The sequence below is a fragment of the Copadichromis virginalis genome, linkage group LG1 (genome assembly GCF_057382275.1).
Source record: "Copadichromis virginalis isolate Kocher_CV1m ecotype Utaka linkage group LG1, C_Virginalis_male_GT1.1, whole genome shotgun sequence".
NCBI classification, from domain to species: Eukaryota; Metazoa; Chordata; class Actinopteri; order Cichliformes; family Cichlidae; genus Copadichromis; species Copadichromis virginalis.
Genome location: NC_140618.1, coordinates 6,662,759 through 6,684,008, shown reverse-complemented (window position 1 = coordinate 6,684,008; position 21,250 = coordinate 6,662,759). Strand labels below are relative to the sequence as shown.

At 39.8% G+C, this 21,250-nt stretch overlaps 1 protein-coding gene across 1 annotated transcript; it reads left to right on the top strand.

The window, feature by feature from the left end:
- The first annotated feature begins 3,446 nt into the window (after positions 1 to 3,446).
- On the top strand, positions 3,447 to 20,818 carry slc7a10a (solute carrier family 7 member 10a). The gene is made up of 11 exons (XM_085437168.1): positions 3,447 to 3,629; positions 8,005 to 8,209; positions 9,763 to 9,914; positions 15,701 to 15,826; positions 16,013 to 16,166; positions 16,255 to 16,378; positions 17,352 to 17,455; positions 17,582 to 17,678; positions 17,776 to 17,925; positions 18,865 to 19,042; positions 19,141 to 20,818. The coding sequence occupies exons 1-11, from the start codon at positions 3,524 to 3,526 to the stop codon at positions 19,236 to 19,238; spliced, it is 1,494 nt and encodes a 497-aa protein (XP_085293294.1). The 5' UTR covers positions 3,447 to 3,523; the 3' UTR covers positions 19,239 to 20,818.
- Positions 20,819 to 21,250: the final 432 nt, after the last annotated feature.

Here is a 21,250-nt window from a genome sequence, read left to right as displayed (position 1 = left end):
AGCTGCTGTTGACACTTGTGGTGTATTGTTTTCATCATACAACTTTCTTTTCTACTTGGATTCTCTTGCATGTGCAGTTAGCGCCCTTAAAATGGTGTGATGACATCCTCAGAAAGCCTGGCATACACACCTTGGTGGCAAAATGTATGTACTGAGACCCAGTGAACCGAGCAAGCATCTAGTTGCTTTGTAGGAGATTTAGTTTTTTATTTTTTATCTACAACAAACCCTGCTTCTGACCGTAAGCTGTAAAACTGTTAGGGACAGAGGTCTTTACTTAAATGGCTAAACCTCACACTGGCAGCAGAGAAGACCAACTGTAGTTAAGTTTGCTAGGTAGTTAAACACCAGAGGAAAGGTGCAGAGGAACTGGATGAAACAGGATAGGGCCAGACTGTAGCGGACAATGGACAATCAGGTCTGTAAAGAGGATCATTGTTGGTATTCATCCAGAACCTGTACAGGTTCAAGGTTAGGAAACAGGCAGAAAACATCGCTACAGATCCCTCACATCCCAGACATAAACTGTTCAAACTGCAGCCTTCAAGCAAGCGCTAAAGAGCAGTGTTTACAAAAACCAGCCGCTACAGAGACAGTTTCTTCCCCCAGGCTGTCACTCTAATGAACACTGTGAAATAACCCACTGTTATATCATTTAGATCATTTGCTGAAGTCAAATTGAAAATGTCGCATTTTGCAAGGGAATCTTACGATTCCACTTGATGTCTCACAATTACATGACAAAAATCCTCAAATTATGCAAGTTTTGAACTCCTAAAATACAGCAATAATGTGTCTGTTTATGTCTCTTAGTTTCCAGCTGCCTGCTTTGTAAAAATAACTCAAAGGTCTTTGTTTTTGTGGTGGAGGAAAATTCAAGCTTGCACCAGAAAAGAATCTTTGATTACCAGCAATAAACAATCTCATATAAACAAGTCAATAAAATATGCTGAAAGACTGGCTGCTGAAAAGTCAAGCCAAGCAACGTGTCAAACTAATACATTTTTATCAAAGTATATTAAGTGCCAATAATAATACTTCAACATTTAACAAGACTTAGTATGATATGGCATGTTCTTTGCCAACACATCAGAGGTCACCTAATAATGGGTTTCCAATAATCTAAAAGTGACAATGACACAAAATGTATCAAATAAATTACATTTTATTTAATTTTAAAGATTAAATCAAGTTTTTACAAGTTAATGACTTTATTGGTGTGATCCAAACATACAAACCGGGGACAATACACAAGTAAAGAGTCCTTAGAAATGTGAAACATAGAAACTCAGATGGAAACACTCAAGGGACAGAGCTGCTTAATCACTCGCCCCGATTGTCGTGGAGCAAAACGCTAAAACCCAAATTGTGTCTGAATGCAAGCCACACTGTACATGACAGTCACAAATTCAGGAGTGTGTGTGTGTGTGTGTGTGTGTGTGTGTGTGTGTGTGTGTGTGTGTATGTGTGTGTGTGAGTGTGAACAGGTGAATGAGAAAGTGCCTTAAAGTAAGTATAGCACATGCACTATCCCCTGGATTTGGATGCTCTTGTACATATGTGTACATTAATAACATTTATAGCAGGTATCAGTAATGCTTGAGGTCACATGAGTAGAAAGTCTTCTTTTTAGTGTAATTAGGAAGAGAGTGAGGAAGATCTAAGAAGGAATCCAGTCACCCAATCACCAAAAACATCTGTTTGGGTAAGGACTTTTATTTCCTTTGCATATAACAGCTGTAAGCACTAATTCTGCAGATGTGAACCACTAGAATGAGCCTTGTATGGTCTTTCAAGTTAACCTTAAAAAATGATTTGGGTGAAATCCTAACCAAAAAATGTGATTTACACCAATGCTAAATTCACAGTCTGACTGAAGATGGATTTCTTAACCCCACGACCCAGATGATGACGTGACGTTACTGAGTTTTGATTTTTCTGCTGTCACAAGCATTGCCTTTTAATTTTCTTTTCTTTTTTTGGAATTACTTTTCATTGTGTATCTTCTGTGATTTGATGCATTTCTTTCTTCCTTGTTTGTTTCCCCTGCCTGCCTTCCCTCCTTTTTGATTGTCTACTCTGTCTTCATCGTTTTTCACTTGTGGTCTATTGCTCCATTGTGCCTGTGCCTTGTTTTCCATATATCCTCTTGCCTATTGTGAGCTCCTCTTGTTGCCTTCCATGTGTCCTGTCATTCTGTTTGCTCTGGATTTCTGCTTTGTGTTCCCTTTCTTAATTTTTTTTTCTGTGTTTGGACTTTTGCCAGTAAAAGTCTTTACATTTTTTAATGTTAATTGCTGATTTTAGTACACAACACGTGTGTAAGTTAGCGTTGTACCACAGGGCATGAAGAAAGCAAAATGTCAAATAATCTAATCTCAATAGCTAGTGTTTGATCAGGGATATTCTAAAGTTCAATACCTACTGACTGATGTGATATGTGGTGACCTTTCTATACACAAAGGGAATGAGCAGAGGATCAAATTACAATAGTCTGTAGGGAAAGGGATTTCACCTAATTGACTCTGATGGGACTAATAAGGTTGCTTGCACTGGACTATTTTTACCAAAGTAGGACAGGCTTTCATTTAAAGTATTCACCTCATGAGTACAGTCTAGCACAAAAGTGCTAAACCATTTCTTTATATATTTCAATAAACATACTAACAATAATATAATAACAAATTTATTGGGAAAAAATAGTTTGTGGAATATTAATGAGCTTAAAGGTCCATGTTTGATATGATCACCTTTATTTTTCAATAGAGCCTGAGCTCCCTGTGAAAGTGTTCTTGTCATTTCTTTCAATAATCTTCAGGAATAGATCTCCGGGCTTCTTGAAGGACATTCCAGAGCTCTTCCTTGGATGTTGGCTGCCTTTTGTTCAGTTCTCTGTCAAGATGATCGCATATAGGAATGTCATTAATGACAGATAGTGCTCAACTATATGCTTTTCTATCCAGGTTGATTTTTACTGCATTTACTGCATATGTTTGGGGACCATTGTTTTGATTCATGCTCAATCATCGAGGTAGGGAAATCCCAAAAAGTTGATTCTGTTCATCTGGACGTAGCGTTTTCACTCATCCAAGCGACTTCTTCAGTCTCAAGACTAGTCAAAAAATGTCCAACAAAACTTTTTGTTTTGTTTTTTTAAAGACTTCCAGAAAGCCTGGAGAACTATTGCGAAACTAAAATATTTGACCCCTTCGAAGCAAAATATATGTAAAGAAAAAAGTAAAGTATGTGCTTGTCCAGATTCACAAATCTAACCACAATATTCTACAAACACATTCATCGAACAATTTTATTTAAAGTGGACTGGTTCCCTATTGCCTACGCCAGCACTCACTTACCTGAGTCAAGGTTGGGGTTTGAGAGGTGGATCGCATTGTACGCATGCGCATTTCCTGCTTCATCTGTGGGATGTTATAAGGGCAGCCCGTAAAGCGGAGCTTGGTTCAGTCGGAAGCATCTGGACCGGACCGAGGCTACCAGGAAGCCCATTTGCAAGGCGGAGGAGATGGAGGACAAAAAGAAAAGAAAGAAGAATGAAGACTCCTCCAATAGCGACAGAGTCACCCTGAAAAAAGAAATTGGACTTCTGAGCGCTTGCGCTATTATCATCGGTGAGTGTGTGACAGCTTTTGTTATACGTGCTCAACTCACGGAGAGTGTTTCGAAGTGATGAATTCTGCGATAAGGAAAAAACTGACGAGGAAACGTGACCGAACGGAAAGCTTATAACGTGGCTGATGTACAGTTACTCTTTCTCTGTCAAGGTTAGAGTATAATTACACACAGTGTGAGTCACTCACTGTACGTATGAGCTTTTATTCTAGTCCGTTCTTTTATTCTACGTATTATATTTGCTGTACGGACACTATAAAGACTAAGATGTGACTTTTCTTTTAGACGTGGTTCGTGACTGTCTGACTCTAAGAATGAATAGCTGGAAAGTCGCCGTTACGCACGCACGCTCTGATGTATGAATGCAGGGTTCTGAGCTTTGTGTGGAAACTGTTGCATCAGTCTGAGTGGTCTGAATATGAGCGTGCATACGTGGCTGGATGATCTAAAGCTGAACTTGACAGACACGCAGAACCGGCACATCTCCCACGTGCTTCAGTGGGAGAGTTTACTGTTACCATTGTAGCATTGTCCTCGGATAGTCTACTGACTAAACCAAGGCATTAATATCGTTAATTTCAGTAACCTTATCATACCAGTTACATCATAAAATACGCTTATACTGCAGACAATGAATTTTACTTTACACGTGCATCTGCAAAAATTGGATAACTGTCAAAATACAGGAAGTTCCAGTGCTGTTTGTAGTTTCCTCCAAAATCTGATGTTGCATTTTACATATCCCTTACAGTAAGTGTACATAAGGAAATGGTCGGTAAATTTAACATATACTCTTTTTATAGACTTCTACACTATTCTAGTGTTCAATTCAATCTGCAATGAATCCTGTCACGAAAATATTTTATTGTATTTCAGAACCACATGTTGCAGGGTAGGGTTTTGGCAGTGGAAATCAGTGGCTTCAATAACAGTTCCTCATTTTTGTACATTTGTTGTGGTAAATATAAAAATTAGTCTTAATGAGTGGAAAAAAATTACTAACCAACAAATAAAAAGGGAAATGTTTATCACTGGGACAAATGGTTTTTGCAGTTCAGTGAAAGGTGGAATTCTGCGACAGTCAAGAGGCTACAAAGGAACCAGTTAATAGTTTGCCTTTTAAAAATATTTTCAGTTCAACAGTTCATCTTCATAGCCATGCTCACATCTAATGTGCTCTGATAGAAATGAGATGTAATTGCAGTTAATGTTATTTCTGCAAATTTTGCGTTTGACTCACTTTTTTTCCTTCAGTATAATGCTTTATTTAGTCCATATTTGTGAAATTATTTTGTTATCAGAGTTGAAGTAATATTAAAGTATTATAAAGATTTAATGTATTTGGTGTGAAAGACTTCCTGTATCTGGCAGTGCAGCTGAATGAGTGTGTGAGAAAAAGAGCTCCGCTGCCTGCCTAGTGATTGGTGCATCGGGTGGGCAACAACTCAAGTGGTCATTTGGCATGAAGTAAAGTCCTTTGCCAAGTTCAAAATAAACTAGCAGGTGAGCACAGCAGATCACCACTGCATCACAGAGGGGTGTAAGAGTGTCCTGGGTTCAAACCTGGGTATGGAACTGACCGCTAGAGCTTCTTTCTCCCAGAGCTCTAGTTTCTCCTGGTACTGAGAAACACTTTCTGGATTCATGTTGCTCATATAAGGCAAGGACACTCACACAAATAAGAAGACATAACCAGTCATCCCTGTCATCCCATTTCAGAGAGTGTGGGATTTTTGGTCTAAGGAAATCTAGAGTCACCACTCTTCCACTTTCCACCACGATCAGTAATGAGAGAGCCTTTTGCATCTCTCTGAAATTTGATCACAGGCTCTTTACAGACTGGTGCTGATCAACAAGTGTTGTGTCATAACCTATCAAAAACACAGAAATGTGGTCCACAAAGATAATGCATTGTAAGTGGTAAGCCTGTAAGTGCTCCGGGCTGGAAAAGAGATGGAGACACAGTGCATACTCTGCAGCCCTGCTTATCCTGGATGTTTGCTGGTAAGCGTTTAAGCTGATCACATTGGGAAGGCGTTTACATACTGCACACACACAAAGATTTTCATAATTACATGTTAATGTGGCAGGTCTGTAATCATTTAAGAAACTGGTGTTGGATTTCTTCAGGTAATATGACGATTGACTGCTCATTTTTCTTCTACATTAATATTTTAAGATTAAAATAAACGCTCAGATCAGCTTAGCATAATGCTGAACTCTTGCCACAAGCACAGATGGAGGAAAGCCTGTACAGCCAGTACACACAGGCAACTTGAGTCATGCTACTACCCACCAGATACAGCCTACTCACATTGCATTTCATATGCCTTGTTCTAGTAATATAGACTGCTGAAGCTGTCAGCAGGGAAGCCTTCAGGTAGCTACTGATTACCACTGGTTACACTTACAGTTAGACAATACTCCACAACTATCAAATGTCCTGTATTATTAATCTCTAACCACACTGAATATACTTTTCTGCAATTGCTCACTTGCTATTAGTCGTGACATTAATCACTATTTTCATGCCACCAGCTTCATCATCGCTCACCGCTTTATCGTAGTAGTACAAGTCCCCCTCCGTTAGGAGGTATTATACATGCAGCATTACAAAAAACCCCCACATAATATGAGACATTCTTCATTTTCCCTTTTGCACAGGAGATTTGGAGTATTTGCTTGTATAAAATGGTGAGCAATGTGAGGTCATTTTGAGAAAATTTCTCAGAGATGGTGCTGGGATATGATGCAGAGAGGGTCAGTAGGCCTGTGACTAACAGTTTCAGCTGTAGTGCCAAACTTTATGACATAACAAACACAACACTTGCATTATGTAACAGCTCTGCATCTCACAGTGGCCTCCACAATCAGATCAGACAATGAAAAATGCGTTCCTCAGATCTCATTGCTGGATCTGCATCATTAGGGAGCATTTGGGGCCATAGTGTGCCTCTGGGTTTTAATAGTTTCTAAAATATTTACAGTTGACAGGGTCATATTTTATTGTGAGGACTCAATTCTTCTCACACTTTTCCAAAGAGGACAAAGACTTGAAGGACAGTACAAACAATGTTTTGCTGTGACAGCTGCTGTTTGGTTACTTTGTTATGTGTGCTAGCTTTTGTTTTGTCGTTTTTTTGGTAGGGGTGAGGGCATGTAAATGTCAGACTGAGTCTGAACTTGCTTATTAGTATGTGCCTGAGCCAACCAAGCTGTCAGAGAACCTTTATTTGTTCTTGTTAGGGAGTCAGCTGAGCCTGATTTTTAATGAGTCACATTTTAATGAGCCTGGACTAAAATACTTTATTATCTTATTAAATATACTAGTTATTTGTATAAATGAAATTGCAGCTTTATGGATGGTTTCACCTGTATTATCACCAGTATTAAAATATCCTACCGATATTGTGTTGGTCTCTCATGTTCTGCTGAAAGATCTGAACAATCAGGGCATAGACAGAACACCTTTTGCATGTTCAGTGATGTTTAACACTGAAATGTTAGCATCAGATCTGTTGGGTCCACTTGGTTCCATGGATCCATGAATCAGATTTTGTTCATCCTACAGATTTTCATCTGAGTGGGATCTTGAAATTAGAGGCCTGGCTGTTCCTTGGGCCATCCCTAAACAGTTTCTGCATTGTGGTGGGGTACATTGTTCTTCTGCAGGACACTACTACCTTTGAGGAGTGCTGCTTCCTCCGGGGAGTTGTGCAGGATAGGCTCCATCCTCTACACAACCCTGAACTGGATCAACAGTTAAGAAAATGGATGGCTGAAAAATAGAAGAATGCCTGTAGCCACTGTGGCAGAACACTGTACAAACAGCAGCTTTAAATCACTGAGATTAGGCTGTGCATACCATGCAGTCATATGTCAAAGCATTACTATATATAGCTACATTAATCACTAAGTGAAAGCAATAGTCACATGCCTTACTGCAGAAAGAAAAGAGTTTTTTCTTTACTTCCCATCATGGCTGTGCTAGTCTTTCCTCTTCACTTTCTCCTTCTCTTTAACTACAGATGTGTGTTGTCCAACTTTAGCAAAAATAGCTTGGAGAGCTACTGTTAGAGTATTGTGACCTTCAAGCCAAAGTTTTAATAAGACTTTTGGAATCGCTTTGATTCTACTTTGTGTTCTTTATTCTGTTACTTTTCTTTTTACCTGAATGTATAAACATCTGACCAAATCATCACCAAACTACAGATAAATGGTAAATGCCATTTGTTCTAAATGTCTGGAGTTTTAAATTGAAGTGTGACAGCTTTGGGAGCACAAACCAATAAAAGCAAATCTTGTGTTACACACAAAAAGAAGTCTTTGATGAATATTTATGTATAAATAATCACTGTAATATTTTCTCCTAAGGGAACATCATTGGCTCTGGGATTTTCATCTCACCTAAAGGAGTGTTGGAGCATGCAGGTTCAGTGGGACTGTCACTCATCGTGTGGGTTTGTGGAGGGGGCATCTGCACCCTTGGGTCCATGTGCTACGCTGAATTGGGTGTCACCATCCCAAAGTCTGGAGGTGACTATTCATATGTGACAGAAATCTTTGGGGGCCTAGTAGGGTAAGTACTGTCGTTGTCATTTTTCTAGATGCATTTTTTAAAATACAGATGTTCCTAAACTGCAGTAGCAGCTTGTTGCGTCTTTCCCCCTGAATTATTTTTCCTCATATGAATTATATTGCAACAGTCCAATGGGCGTGTTGGCTTTGAACCAATCATCTGTGAGCGTCTTATGACTTTCAGAGGTCATGTGGTGTGTCAGCTGATCATAGAGCGGCATTCTAAGTCTGAGAAGGTCAAACTTGTTATATACTGTGCCAGCCTTCAGAAGCATTTCTGTGAAAGTAGTTCAGTCTGACTTTCTCTGTTCGGTTATTTTGCAACTATGAATGAAGCAAGTACCACAAAGGATTAAACACAGGAGCAGCAGCAAACGACTCAAAAATGTTAAAAACAGCAGAAAGTAAGAACTAGTGTAGGAGTTTTTGAATTACAGTTGAATACCAACACAGAAAGAATAAGAAGGGAACAAGCAACAAAAAGCACTCACTCTGGAGGTGGAATTAAAGTTTTCATTATGTTTTCAACTTCCAACGCACCAATAGTAAAATTCTGGAGTTACTTGAGTTTGAAAAAAACTCCCCCAAAGCCTTACATGTCCAAAGTATGTGCTTAATGGCTTTGGTCCTCTGACGTTTTTAATTTAATAAAATCATCAGGTCAATGCTTCCTTGATGATAACCAAGTATGGCTTGCATTTAGTAAGTGCTTTATGCATGCAAGTACATCCTTTTTTTTCTAAGTTACAACAGTGGTTGTAAAATCTGCTTTAAATGCTGTCAAAAAACGAGTGTCAAACACTGAGTGTTTGCCTGAGCACATCCTCTGCAGCTACAGATGGAACGCTGAAGCTCCTGCTAATGTGCTAGAGCAAAATTTAGTGTTGTGGTCTAGACAACCCAAAATGTGATGTCCACATATGTGGGAGCCAGGTCGTAGGAGGTTAAGTAAAGACCCAACTTCTACAGTGATGTTGTTTTGCTGACAGGTTTAAGTATAGGTGTGACTGTAAAGCTGGGATGGAATCAAAGACAGTATAAAAGACTGACCTAACATCCAGGTCTGAAAAGTGAAACCACCAACCTTTTTGCAACCTCTGTGGTTGCAGAAAGACTTAATGGTCTTCAACTGTCTTGTTCTGTGCCAGAGTAAACCGTTTCCTGATCACTTTCTGGGTCTAGTTTCTGGTTTCAGGTCATAATTAAACAATAAGTTCTTTTTTTAATGTTTTTTTTTACAGTCAGCAAGGAGGATTATCCAGGGTACCATCACTGGGTAACAAATCAATCACCAGCTGTTCACCAGTGAGTTGGGTGCAAATGCTCAGCTCAAGTTGTTTAAAAAGCATCACCAATATGACATCATGGCAGCTATGTCTATTTTTTATACAGTTTATTGAATATGGAATAATGTTATAAGAGCAGTGAAAGTCCCTTCCTTGTCAAAATAACTGCCCACAAGTGACAGCCCCCCCCCCCTCTCCACTTAGTCTCAAGTTATTACACTGAACTTTATTCTAAATTGAAATCCCGTTCTGTCTCTTCATCCTTTAGATTCCTGTTGTTATGGAGCGCTGTCCTCATCATGTACCCAACCACGTTGGCCGTCATTGCGCTCACCTTCTCCAATTACGTCTTGCAGCCGGCCTTTCAGCACTGTTTTCCTCCGTTCATCGCCACCAAACTTCTCGCAACAATTTGTGTCTGTGAGTCACCAGCAGCCTTAGAAACTCTATTTATCTATTCCATGATAGTTTAAGTAAATGTTTATTCTAGTTTAGTGTTGTCCTTTACGTCTTATCTCTCTTTGATTTTCCACTGAACAGTTTTTAGAACTGTCCTGCCAGGGTAAACATTGTTGCTAATGCTAAGCACATGGTTCTTGATTCCAAACAAACTGAAGCATCCAGTGCAGTAAAAGATCTTTTTTTTTTCAAGAACAAGATAAGGAGACATTCTTTGCTTTTTATTAAATATAAAGTCACACACTCTGCCACAGAGGAATTCTTCAGGTCAGCATTTCAAATGCAAGACCATGGCAGTATTTCTTTCCTGTTTTGCTTCTGAAATACAGTCAGTCATCTTGTTCTACAGCAGCAGGCCACAACTTGCTGTAAAATTGCTAATTATGTATTTAAGAATACAGTTGTTGCCCTCAGGTTTTTGAGAGCAAAATAGCTTTGACATTCATACAGCTTGCAATACACCATGGGAACTGGGAGTGCTTAACATTCCACCTCAGGAACGCAACATTTTCTGAGTTTACTTCAACTCTGATAAGCCTGAATTTTGACTGTCCATTTATGATTAATGATTAATAATGGATAAATGCTTTCCTTAGCATTTCCATAGTGGCAAGCTGATTGGTTGCTGGCCAGATTTTTCAGGTGGCATGGAATAAACAGATGAGTGGTTGACAGATTTGTTGCTCTTCTGCGTGACTGCATGTGTGTGGCCTATGCCTGTGTCATCATGACAAACTAGTTCACAGTATCACACTTCAGACCTGCTGTTGTCTTCAACATGCAAGTCATCTGACTGAATGAGCCAGAGTGACTCCCAGTGAGGTAAACATCAGACCAAGCATCTGCTTCCAAAGCAACATAAAAAGCAACTGATCTTAAAGAAAAATATCTATTTTAACTTGCACTTGTACATATATTTCCAAAATACTGTTGCTCCTATATACGATGTTCCTATAAATGACTGTTTGGAAGACAAATAATAACAAGGAAAAAGGTACTTCCATCTTAGGCAAGTTTGTGCATTTACCAAAGTAAACCAGACTAATCAAACCAAATCAAATCCATTTCCTGCGGTGGCTTAAAGAAATGTGATTCTGTGACATTTCAGTGTGCTCAGGGCTGTCATTGTCATTTGATAATTCCACAAGAAATGTTATGCTCTATCTCCAGCCTCTAATCTGATCAGTTGGGGTATCTGTATTTAAATAGCCAGTGGCCCAAGCAGACCTTGCATGTATCCGATCCACAAACCAGCCAGTTTGGTCCTGTCAGAACCGGATGGAGAAGGGGAAACGGGATAGACGGGGAGTGGGATGGTTGGCTTCGTATGTGGGTGTGTGCGCACGTCAGGCTTAGCATTTGCTGAGTACCCTCTACTATTTATGGCAACAGAATCCTACAACTGCTGCCTACTTTGGGCAAGGGACACTGTGCGAGTGGGTTTTTGTGTTGTATTCTAGAGTGTGGTATGAGTTTGTGTGTGTGTGTGTGTGTGTGTGTGTGTGTGTGTGTGTGTGTGTGTGTGTGTGTGTGTGTGTGTGTGTGCGTGTGTCTCAGTATCAGTGTCAGAATACATAATGGTGCCAGTCTTTGTGGACGCTGCTAATGAGAGGGTGTGTCTACACTATTGTGCATTGTTACTGTCACAGGGCACCATGGAAATAGGAAAAGCGCAGAATACCTTTCACATCAATAATGATGGAAGTCCCCATTGGCCAGCCAGACATTCGAGTCAGATGTTTGATGTTTCTATTGGCTAGCTGGTTCGACCCCTGTCCTCCAATCTGGTCTATGGCATCACACTTGAGACTTAAAGTCACAGAAAGATTGTAGTCACCCGTCTGTGATCAGCAGTTATGCAAGCTTCATATCTTATGAAACTCAATCAGTCTGTGAGGAGAGAAAGTGTCAGACGTCTGATGACAGATGGAAAACATATTATTCTGAACCCTAAAAGAATCATCTATGTACAGTTGAAGCCCTTTCATTGTAGTTCCATCCACCTTAAAAACCAAAGACAGGTGCATGTAAATGAGCAGCATCATATCAGGCAATTGGCAACACAGGTAGTCGATAGGAAGGGATAAGAAAAGAAAAAGTTCAAGTTACCTGTGAAGGATAAAGTAAATATTTCATCACTTTCCAGCACCAGAATTAATGTGTTATATTTTCTTGCTGTGCTGAGTCTTCGTGAGGGTGCTCTTAAGTTCACTGAACTTTTCTTAGTTGAGGGTTTATGAATGCGAGTCAGCCTAGTTATGTTTCCCCCCTCCTTCCTCTCCTGCTGAGCATACTGCTCTAGAGTCACAGGGTGACCCAGGCGTGCGTGTGTTGGTGAAAACCAGACAGGTCCAGTTGTAAGCTGGCTGTGTTCTTCTAAGAATAGGCACACTCGACAGCCCACAGCAGCACAGCCATGCACGCTCATTTATCCTGCAGTTTAGTTTGTCATCTGCTGATCAGTTTCACTAAAAAGAAAGAAAAATTCATTTTCCAGCAGTCAACACTGTTTTATATTCTTTATGGTCAGTATTTGCATAGCGCTTTACTTGATCCTAAGGACCCCAAAGCGCTTTACACTATACACAATCATCCACCCATTCGCACACTGGTAATGGCAAGCTACAGTGTAGCCACAGCCGCCCTGGGGCGCACTGACAGAGGGGAGGCTGCCGGACACTGGCGCCACCGGACCCTCTGACCATCACCAGTAGGCAACGGGTGAAGTGTCTTGCCCAAGGACACAACGACCGAGACTGTCAGAGCCGGGGCTCGAACCGGCAACCTTCCGATTACAAGACGAACGCCCAACTCTTGAGCCACGATCGCCCCGTATTCTTTAAACATTTCTTTAAATTGTAAAACACTGTAACTTGTCTTATGGAGCCATCATCATTAATTTTATACTCAATCCCACAAAACAGTCACTATAAATGTGATGTTTTTATTTCAAAGGCCAAGAGAATACATTCCAGCAAGAAGTCTGTGTTAGTCCATTATTGTGTTGGTACAGTAGGGAGAAGTTTCACGTTATGTCTCCATCACTGGTTCAGATCATTGACTTCAATTTATTTCAAAAAAGAAGACTGTAAAATTGTTTTCAGTAAAAGTGGAAATACCATTTCTATTTATTTTACTATGTGTACTACAATCTGAACTACTGCTCTAAACGTTCGTGTATCAACTGTGTATTAATTCTTTCTCATTATTTGGAAAATGGAGCCCCCCATAGAGTCAGAACAACTATGAGCATAACGTAGACACAAATTAAGAAAGCACACAAGTATGTTAGCTCAGAATAAAAATGTCATGCACAAATTCTATTTTAGTGTGGCTGAGCGAGTTTAGTTCAGGCTTCCTCTGAACCCTTGAACACACTGGATGTTTTATTGAATGCTGCACAAAACTCATTTAAAATTCGATTGAGGGCTCATGGTGAATCATCAGACTAGCGGCTGCCCTAAAGACAGAACAAACCAGAGTGGCTCAGAAGAACAAAATGTCACTATCGTTGTAGGGGATGGAAAAACTGTCACACGTTGGACAAATGACATGATTCTTCCAGTGTATGGTAGGCATCAAACGCCAAGAAGAATGTCATGTTTACACAGAGCTCTGTAATGGCCTTAGAGGAATTTTGGATTTAATTTTATTATGTTGCTAATTCTCCAGCTGAAAACAAAATCACAAATGTTTTATAGCTAGAAAAACTATTAAGCCAACAGTTCCACAAGTGTACCATGGCACAAGAATTGGGGTACGGTATTGTGGATGCTTGCATAGTCATTTTGTTCTTGGTTTCAGAATTGTTTTACCCCTATTCATTATTCATTTAGAATTTTTCCTCAAAGCCCATTTAATCTCCTCCATATAACATATGTAATTACATTCTTTCCTCTCTATCTGTAACTTTCAGCATCCTTTTTTAGATCTCATAGGTCTCCTCGTTGAAGATTTTGTTATCAGATATTTTGTGATGTATAGACAGGACTGGGGAGTTTTTGCCAGTGTGGTGACTCCTGAGTCCAGATCCTGGACCAGGAGGAGGCGTTCCTGAGGTTAAAGCCTGCTGATAAATCTGCAGTGAGTTGGGGTCAGAATCCATTAAGACTTAAAGTGGTAATTAGTTAGTATTCTAGAGCTGAGGCAGCCTTCAATAGAAGCAGTGACAGCAGGACACAGATTTACCTGCACTGTCACATTCAAAGCCACTGGCACCTCCTTCCTGTCAGGGTTAGAATAGAGGAAAGTTGGGGGAGGTCGTAGTGGGGGTTCATGCAGGAACACAGAAACGGAAATTCATGTAACACTCCAAGGGTAATTGACTATAAAACACAGCAGTGTTGTAGGGGAGAGAAAGCTCTGCCCGGTGCCTCCAAAACCTCTTGCCAAAAATTCACACGTGTGTGTATATACGTCTGTGCCTCTGCCAGCGGAAGCAGCTTGTTCAGATTTCTGTGGTGGGAGGAAAACTCTAGCCCTAGTGATGGATGACATGGTCACTGCTAGGTCACTAGAGTGGGTGTTAGTGGGTAAAAGAGAGAAGGAAAGAAGTGTCAGAAGAGAGAAGGTGAAATATAACCCAAAAAAAGAATAGGTCCCAAAAAAAAAAAGAATGAAATGAATGAATAACTAGATTATCTTCCTTTAATACACCCCGAGGGCTCAACTGTTTCCTAATCTCCATGTTCTCATTTTAAGACACCTGCAATTCTGAGGGCATGTGAAACACAAGCAACAGATAAGTGGACTATAGAGACGCTGTGAAGATAACTGGAGTTGACAAAAAAGTGGACATACCCTGGCTGGGAAGCTTTTCCTGCCTGACAACTCTCATCCTGCTTGTAAAGTTATCACTGATTTCCACCCAATAAACCCATCACTAATATTTTTATGTGATTTATTTGGATGTCACTATTATTTATGTTGTGCATAGCTCTGGGCAAACGACTTTAAAGTATCAGAAATGTTTGGAAGTCATAAGCATGTTATAGCCTGGCTCAAAGAGTGTGACATGAAATTAGAGACAACACAAGAAGTAACTAAGAAAATAGGGATTTAATCAAACAAGGATCTTTGTCATTTGGAAGATAATGAATTTGTTGAGCCAGTAGTGTTAAGTATGTAAGGAGAGGTGGGATTGAATTCGGAGAGCAAAACAAATCTAAAGAGTATTTGGAAGAATGAAGGAAAGAGCCTGGAAGACAAGGATGCCAGAGTAAAAGAATGAGCACACTGTGCAGGTGTAGCTCGTGCATCTGATCTGCACCCGCAGTAGAGCATTTGAAGTGCTTTCAGAACAGCACAAAAAAGAAGACAGAAAATACCTAGTCCCTGAGTAGCCTAGGAGTTTAGAGGAACAATAACAGTATTGTTTGACGTATTTGTAGGTCTCCGTTTTCTTTCTTTTGCTTGTAAGCGCAACTGAGAGACATTTGTGCTTGGCTGATTTGGCTCTCTTGGAATTGGGCCATTCGATACTATGTTGGCTTTCACAAAAATACCCTCAAAACTTAGTGATAATGTCAAGGTCAGCAGCCTAGAGGAGAGCAGGGCCACACATGTGCAGTTTACACAAGCAGGAAATAGAAAGTAGGGATTGAGAGAGAGTAATTTGCAAATTTAAATGTGTTGTTGACGTGATGCTTTGCATGAAATACACAAATACCTGTGAATAAACCTTTAACTTTTTTTACGTAAAACTTTAATGATTTTTCTGCTGTGTGTGTTTGTGTGTATATGTGCAGTATTCCTGACCTGGGTGAACTGCTCCAGTGTGCGTTGGGCGACAAGGATCCAGGACATTTTCACTATAGGAAAACTTCTCGCGCTAGTTCTCATTATAATAGTAGGACTTGTCCAAATTTGTAGAGGTAAACACACAGACATGTGCACACATGCATAAAAAATGTTTTTCAGTAATTGGTAACAGTAATTTCTGTGCTTTGGACATGTTTCATCTGCTCTCTGGTTTTATTGCATTAAAATGATTAGTGATGAACCAACAATTATTTTACGGTTTTTATTTGCTCGTTCTATATTTCTCATCTTTCATCCAGGTCATTACGATGCCCTGCAGCCCAGTGCGGCCTTTGAATTCAGTCAGGACCCCTCAGTGGGACAGATAGCGCTGGCCTTCCTCCAGGCCTCCTTTGCCTACAGCGGCTGGAATTTCCTCAACTACGTCACAGAGGAGGTCGTAGAGCCGCGCAAGTACGATATGCATAAGCAAAGCTAGCAGACACACCACAAGTTTTTCTTAAGTTCTGCCCCATATCATTAATATTTTTCCTGTCATCAGGAACCTGCCCCGTGCCATCTACATTTCCATCCCACTGGTGACCCTTGTCTACACTATGACCAACATTGCCTACTTCTCCTCCATGACCCCAGAGGAGCTCCTCAGCTCTAATGCTGTGGCAGTGGTGAGCAGCTCTCCGGCGCCATGACTGGATATTTTACAAACCCAGTTCTGAAAAAGCTGAGACACTGTGGAAAATGTAAAACAGAATGGAATAACTGAACCCATGAATCCATATTTTATTCAAAGCAGCACATAGAAAACATAGCAACGGGTTTTAGGACGGGTGGCTCCCAACAAACTAAAAATGAGCCAGTATTTTTCTTAAAATGGGACATTTTCTCAGTTTGAACATTTGAGTCGTTTTCTATGTTCTACTGTGAAAATGTTGTTTTATTAGATTTGCAAATCATAAAACTACTTTTGTTTACAGTGCACACAGTGGCCTCATTTTTGGAATTCAGGCTGTATATTCAAACCTGTTTCAGCTCATATACTGCTAAAGTCAACAGACATTCCAGGCTCCAGTTGTGTATTTGCAATCCTGTCACATGTCGAGCAGCGGTCACTTCAGTCACTGCTTACGCACGCAGTTTTATTTTGCATCATTAATGGTTATTTTAGTTTGGCAAGTAGCAGGTTGCTGGTTTGATTCCAGCCTGAGACATTAACCCCTTTGGGATTGCATCAGGAATTGCATCCAGCATAAACGTCTGCCAAATCAAACATGTGGAGCCACCTGTTGTGGAGCCCCTTGTAGAGAGGGAGCAACTGAAAGTTGTTGTTTTTTCATCGGTTGTTATTACAAGTCATTGGATTTCAATGACATACCAAGGATCGAGACTGTTATTTCTCGATCTTGAGTTCACGCCTGAAAAACATTGAAAATATACTGTAAAAAATTATATCTCGTACCTACATCGTACCTACATGCATATATAACCATAGTGGTATGCAGGCAGGCTGTTAAAAAGGCTATTTAATCTTTCAGTGAATCAATCAATTAGTGCAGTAATCGAGGGGACTGATGAATTAATAAATAATTAATTTAGTCAACATGTCGGTCATCTGGACAATCACGTTTTGTGTTTTTTCAGACATTTGGGGAGAAACTGCTGGGAATGTTTTCCTGGGTGATGCCAATCTCTGTAGCTTTGTCCACCTTTGGAGGAATTAATGGATATTTGTTTACCTCCTCCAGGTACAGCACAAACGCTTTGTCTTGCATTGTACAACACACCAAACCCTAATTTTTACTTATTTTTACTGATGCCCGCTGTTTCCACAAAATAACGTGTATAACATGTGTAAATATGTCTCTCGGTAGATTGTGTTTCTCTGGCGCCAGAGAGGGTCACCTTCCTTATCTGCTGGCAATGATCCACCTAAAAAACTGCACACCAATTCCTGCCCTGCTGCTCTGTGTACGTTTCACACTAACAGGTTTATCCAGCTGTGTAGCTTCAAAACAGAGATTCAGTGCTTTAATTTTCTCTTGTTTGAACCTGTTCTGTCCTACAGTGCTTTGCCACAGTTGTCATCCTGTGTATTGGGGAGACACACAACCTGATCAACTATGTGTCCTTTATCAACTATTTGTCCTATGGGGTAACCATTGCCGGCCTTCTCTACCTCCGCAAGAAAAGGCCCAACCTGGCTAGACCTATAAAGGTATGGCACTTGTTTTATCTGGAGGTATAACTTAACCACAATAAAAGCAGATTATAGTGAGGAATTTAAAAAATGAAAATATTAAAATTATGTAAGGCAGAAAGAAAAAAATAGAAATTTGAAATAAGCTTAAAAAGCTGACAGATTCAAATAAAAGTATTTAATTTTGAATTAAATTATAATAATTAGATTTTTTTTTTAAACAAAGGCAAATCAATTATAAAATTAAGCTTCCCATTACATCAAATCAATAATTTTTAAAAACTTTTATTCAAAGGCTCTGAACAATGTGTCAATTTTAATGCATTTAAAACAAAGAAGACAGTGTAATGTATAGACTGGTGATGTAGACATACACGCTAATTTTCATATAGTAGTATATAAAGTAGTCTGCAATGAATGTGTCACAGTAATCTGTGCATTTAGCATAGGAAACTGAGAGCTCCCAGCAGTCTGATTTGTGTACCACTAGATTTTGCCATTTAACAATGAGTTAGCATGCATATTGTTTTGGCGCCCCCTGGTGTCACAAATGGCAGTTACATGACATTAGTTAGTGCACAAATAACATCCACTATTTCCTGTTTTCTGTTTACGTTCATTCTCCTGTATGCCATTCCCTCCAATCGCTCTCTGTTTTTACTTTTATTGTCAAATAAAAGCTGAAAATTAAAATAAAAAGTAAAAACAAACAAATAAGTATTACATTGCAATACATTAAAGCATTAAATTAAATGTCAAAAATTAGTTTTTGATAATATCCCAGACAAATATATGTACATGTTTATATATTTGGATGCTACATGTAGAGACAGTATGGGTTTACAAATGTAAAAAGAAAAAAAAGGTAAGGAAAAAGATAATTATGTTCATTGCAGATAAATCAACATATTTACAGTGGCAAGGGTTTTTGTACAAATGTGTTTTTGTTCTGTGTAGGTGAACCTGTTGATCCCGATCAGCTACCTGATCTTCTGGGCTGTGCTGCTGGGCTTCAGCCTGTACTCTGAACCAGTGGTTTGTGGCCTGGGTATGGTTATCATGTTGACTGGAGTCCCTGTATACTTTGTGGGTGTGCAGTGGAAGGAGAAACCCAAATGGCTCTATAGATTAGTTGGTGAGTTGGTTTTTTCCAGCGTACAGAACATATTAACTATTTATGTCAGCAGTAATTCCATCTGAGTCTGACTGCTCATGATGTCTTTTGTATTGCAGAAAAACTCACGTACAAGGGCCAGAAGGTGTGTTATGTGGTGTTTCCTCAGGATGACCCCTCAGAAACTGAGCCCCTCACTGCCAAAGCTACTGACTGAGGAGTGAAGTCAAACCAGGACTTCCCCTTTTGCATCAATGTCAATACTTCCCGTTTTCGTCTTAAACGTGTTCTTGTTTGGTCAGTGAAGCACGAGGAGAAAGTGTCATATATTTTTGCACAGGTGTGGACTGGATTGGGCTGGCATGGAGCCCATTTTACCCAGTGCATGTGTTTTTAACTTTTTGGTTTTGCTGTCCATCCATTGTCATCACCAGCATGCAAAGTTTTATTTTTCATACAGATCCTTATCCTTTCCCTTCTTACTCAAAGAATCTCCATTCTGTTCCAAGTCTTTTTCTGCTTCACTTCCAGGATGCTTCCAGCATGCTAATGTGCCTTATGAAATATAGACGTGTGTATAGTGTGTTGGTTGTGCGGGTATTTGGAGTGTGTAATGTCTTATATGGAATAAGATAAATATGCAAGCAGTTTCTGCACTTAGCAATACTTCTCTATAACTGCTGCTACTTTGCACTTTGCTTTACTAATTACTCACATGATGCTCACTGTTGATCTGTTGTGGATGAGTAATTTGTTCTGTCTATATCTCTGCCTGGCTACAGAATCTGGCTGTTCTATTTTCTTTCCACCGACTTTTTAAAAAGAATTATGATTATATCACTTTTCCCTCATGAGAGATGCTGTTGCTGCCTTAATGTTTTTATTAGAGACACTCATCTCTCCCAGTTATTTTTAAAAGACGGGCAAGACCATGACTGGTTCTTGCAGGATTTTGTTGCTTCAGCAGTGATTTCATCTCTGGGTTCCCACTGTGAAACCTCTCAAGGTGCTCGACCAGCCAAAACAGTTATTACACTCTTGACCTGTTGTGATACAGTATTTGAGCACTAATGTGTTGTTGCATAACTCTAACAGAATCTGTAATGATTGACAGACGGCTGGCAGTGGATGTTTACTTGAGCTCTCACTTCCCCAAAAGCCACTACAATGACCGTTAACTCAATATCGCTTATCCACTGATCAGCTGACTTAACATGACACTGCTGACATCACAGAGTTGGATTAACATCCTTTTTGTATCCCATGACCTCTTGGACTTCCTGTATTAGTCAACATTGTTGATGTATTATGGCCCAGACCTGGTCAAACTTGCAACCTCAGTAATTTTGCATTTACTGTGGTCCAGGAGATATTGTTGTTGTTGTTGCTACCTTATCGTATTTGAGTATTCTCTTAATATCTCTTTTATGTTGTACATATAACAAACAAATGAAGGTTGGGGCCTTTGGCCTTTTAAAATGAAAAGTAAACCAGCAGCTTTGAACTTTATTGAACGTGCAGTCCCTTTCTCAGCCCGTAGCTGCTGGGAACTCCATGAAAAGAGACTCGTGTCTGTCCTGCCATGTCCCGGTGCTTTTAGCTCTGAGAGCTGTAAATACTGTGTGACAAAAATAAACTTTTAAAAACGCACCAGGGGCTTCTACAAGATGACATTCCTCAAACATGTTGTGGTACATTTGTATACTGTATAATGGGTGTACCTTTGTTTTGTAAAAGACAGAAGTTGTAAATTAATAACAATGTAATTGATCATTAAATATAGCGACTTCGAAGAAACTCGGTGTGTCGTCTCCTCTGTGGGATCCTTTTTAGCACCATCAGGTCAAAAATGGGGATTTCTGTGCTAATTAAGTAAGTCGCTGGTTTTCAAGCTTTTTCTGGCATGACCCACTTCGGAAGCTTGGCAGCTGCTATAATAGGTTTTAGCAAGTTTTCAGCAATTTTTTTTTTCTTAACATATTTTAATGGTTTTGTTTTTCCTCTGGTTGTTCATGGCCCACCTGCAGTGGCTCTGCACCTCACAGTTTGAAGTAAGATCAGTCAAAGGTAACTACTGTGCAAAATAAACTATGTACCAGTAGTACGTTGGTGGTTGCACTTTGAGTAGTTTGATGCCAACAACAGTTTACTATAGTACATTTTACTATGAAAAACCAGAATGCGAGTGACGTAGTAGCTCATCCAGGTACAATCCACCACAGTTTACAG

Coding starts and splice junctions, on each gene's coding strand:
- slc7a10a (XM_085437168.1), top strand. CDS start 3,524: ATGGAGGACAAAAAGAAAAGAAAGAAGAATGAAGACTCCTCCAATAGC. Junction 15,827..16,012: donor ACTTGTCCAAATTTGTAGAG/GTAAACACACAG, acceptor TCTTTCATCCAG/GTCATTACGATGCCCTGCAG. Junction 17,456..17,581: donor TATTTGTTTACCTCCTCCAG/GTACAGCACAAA, acceptor GTCTCTCGGTAG/ATTGTGTTTCTCTGGCGCCA.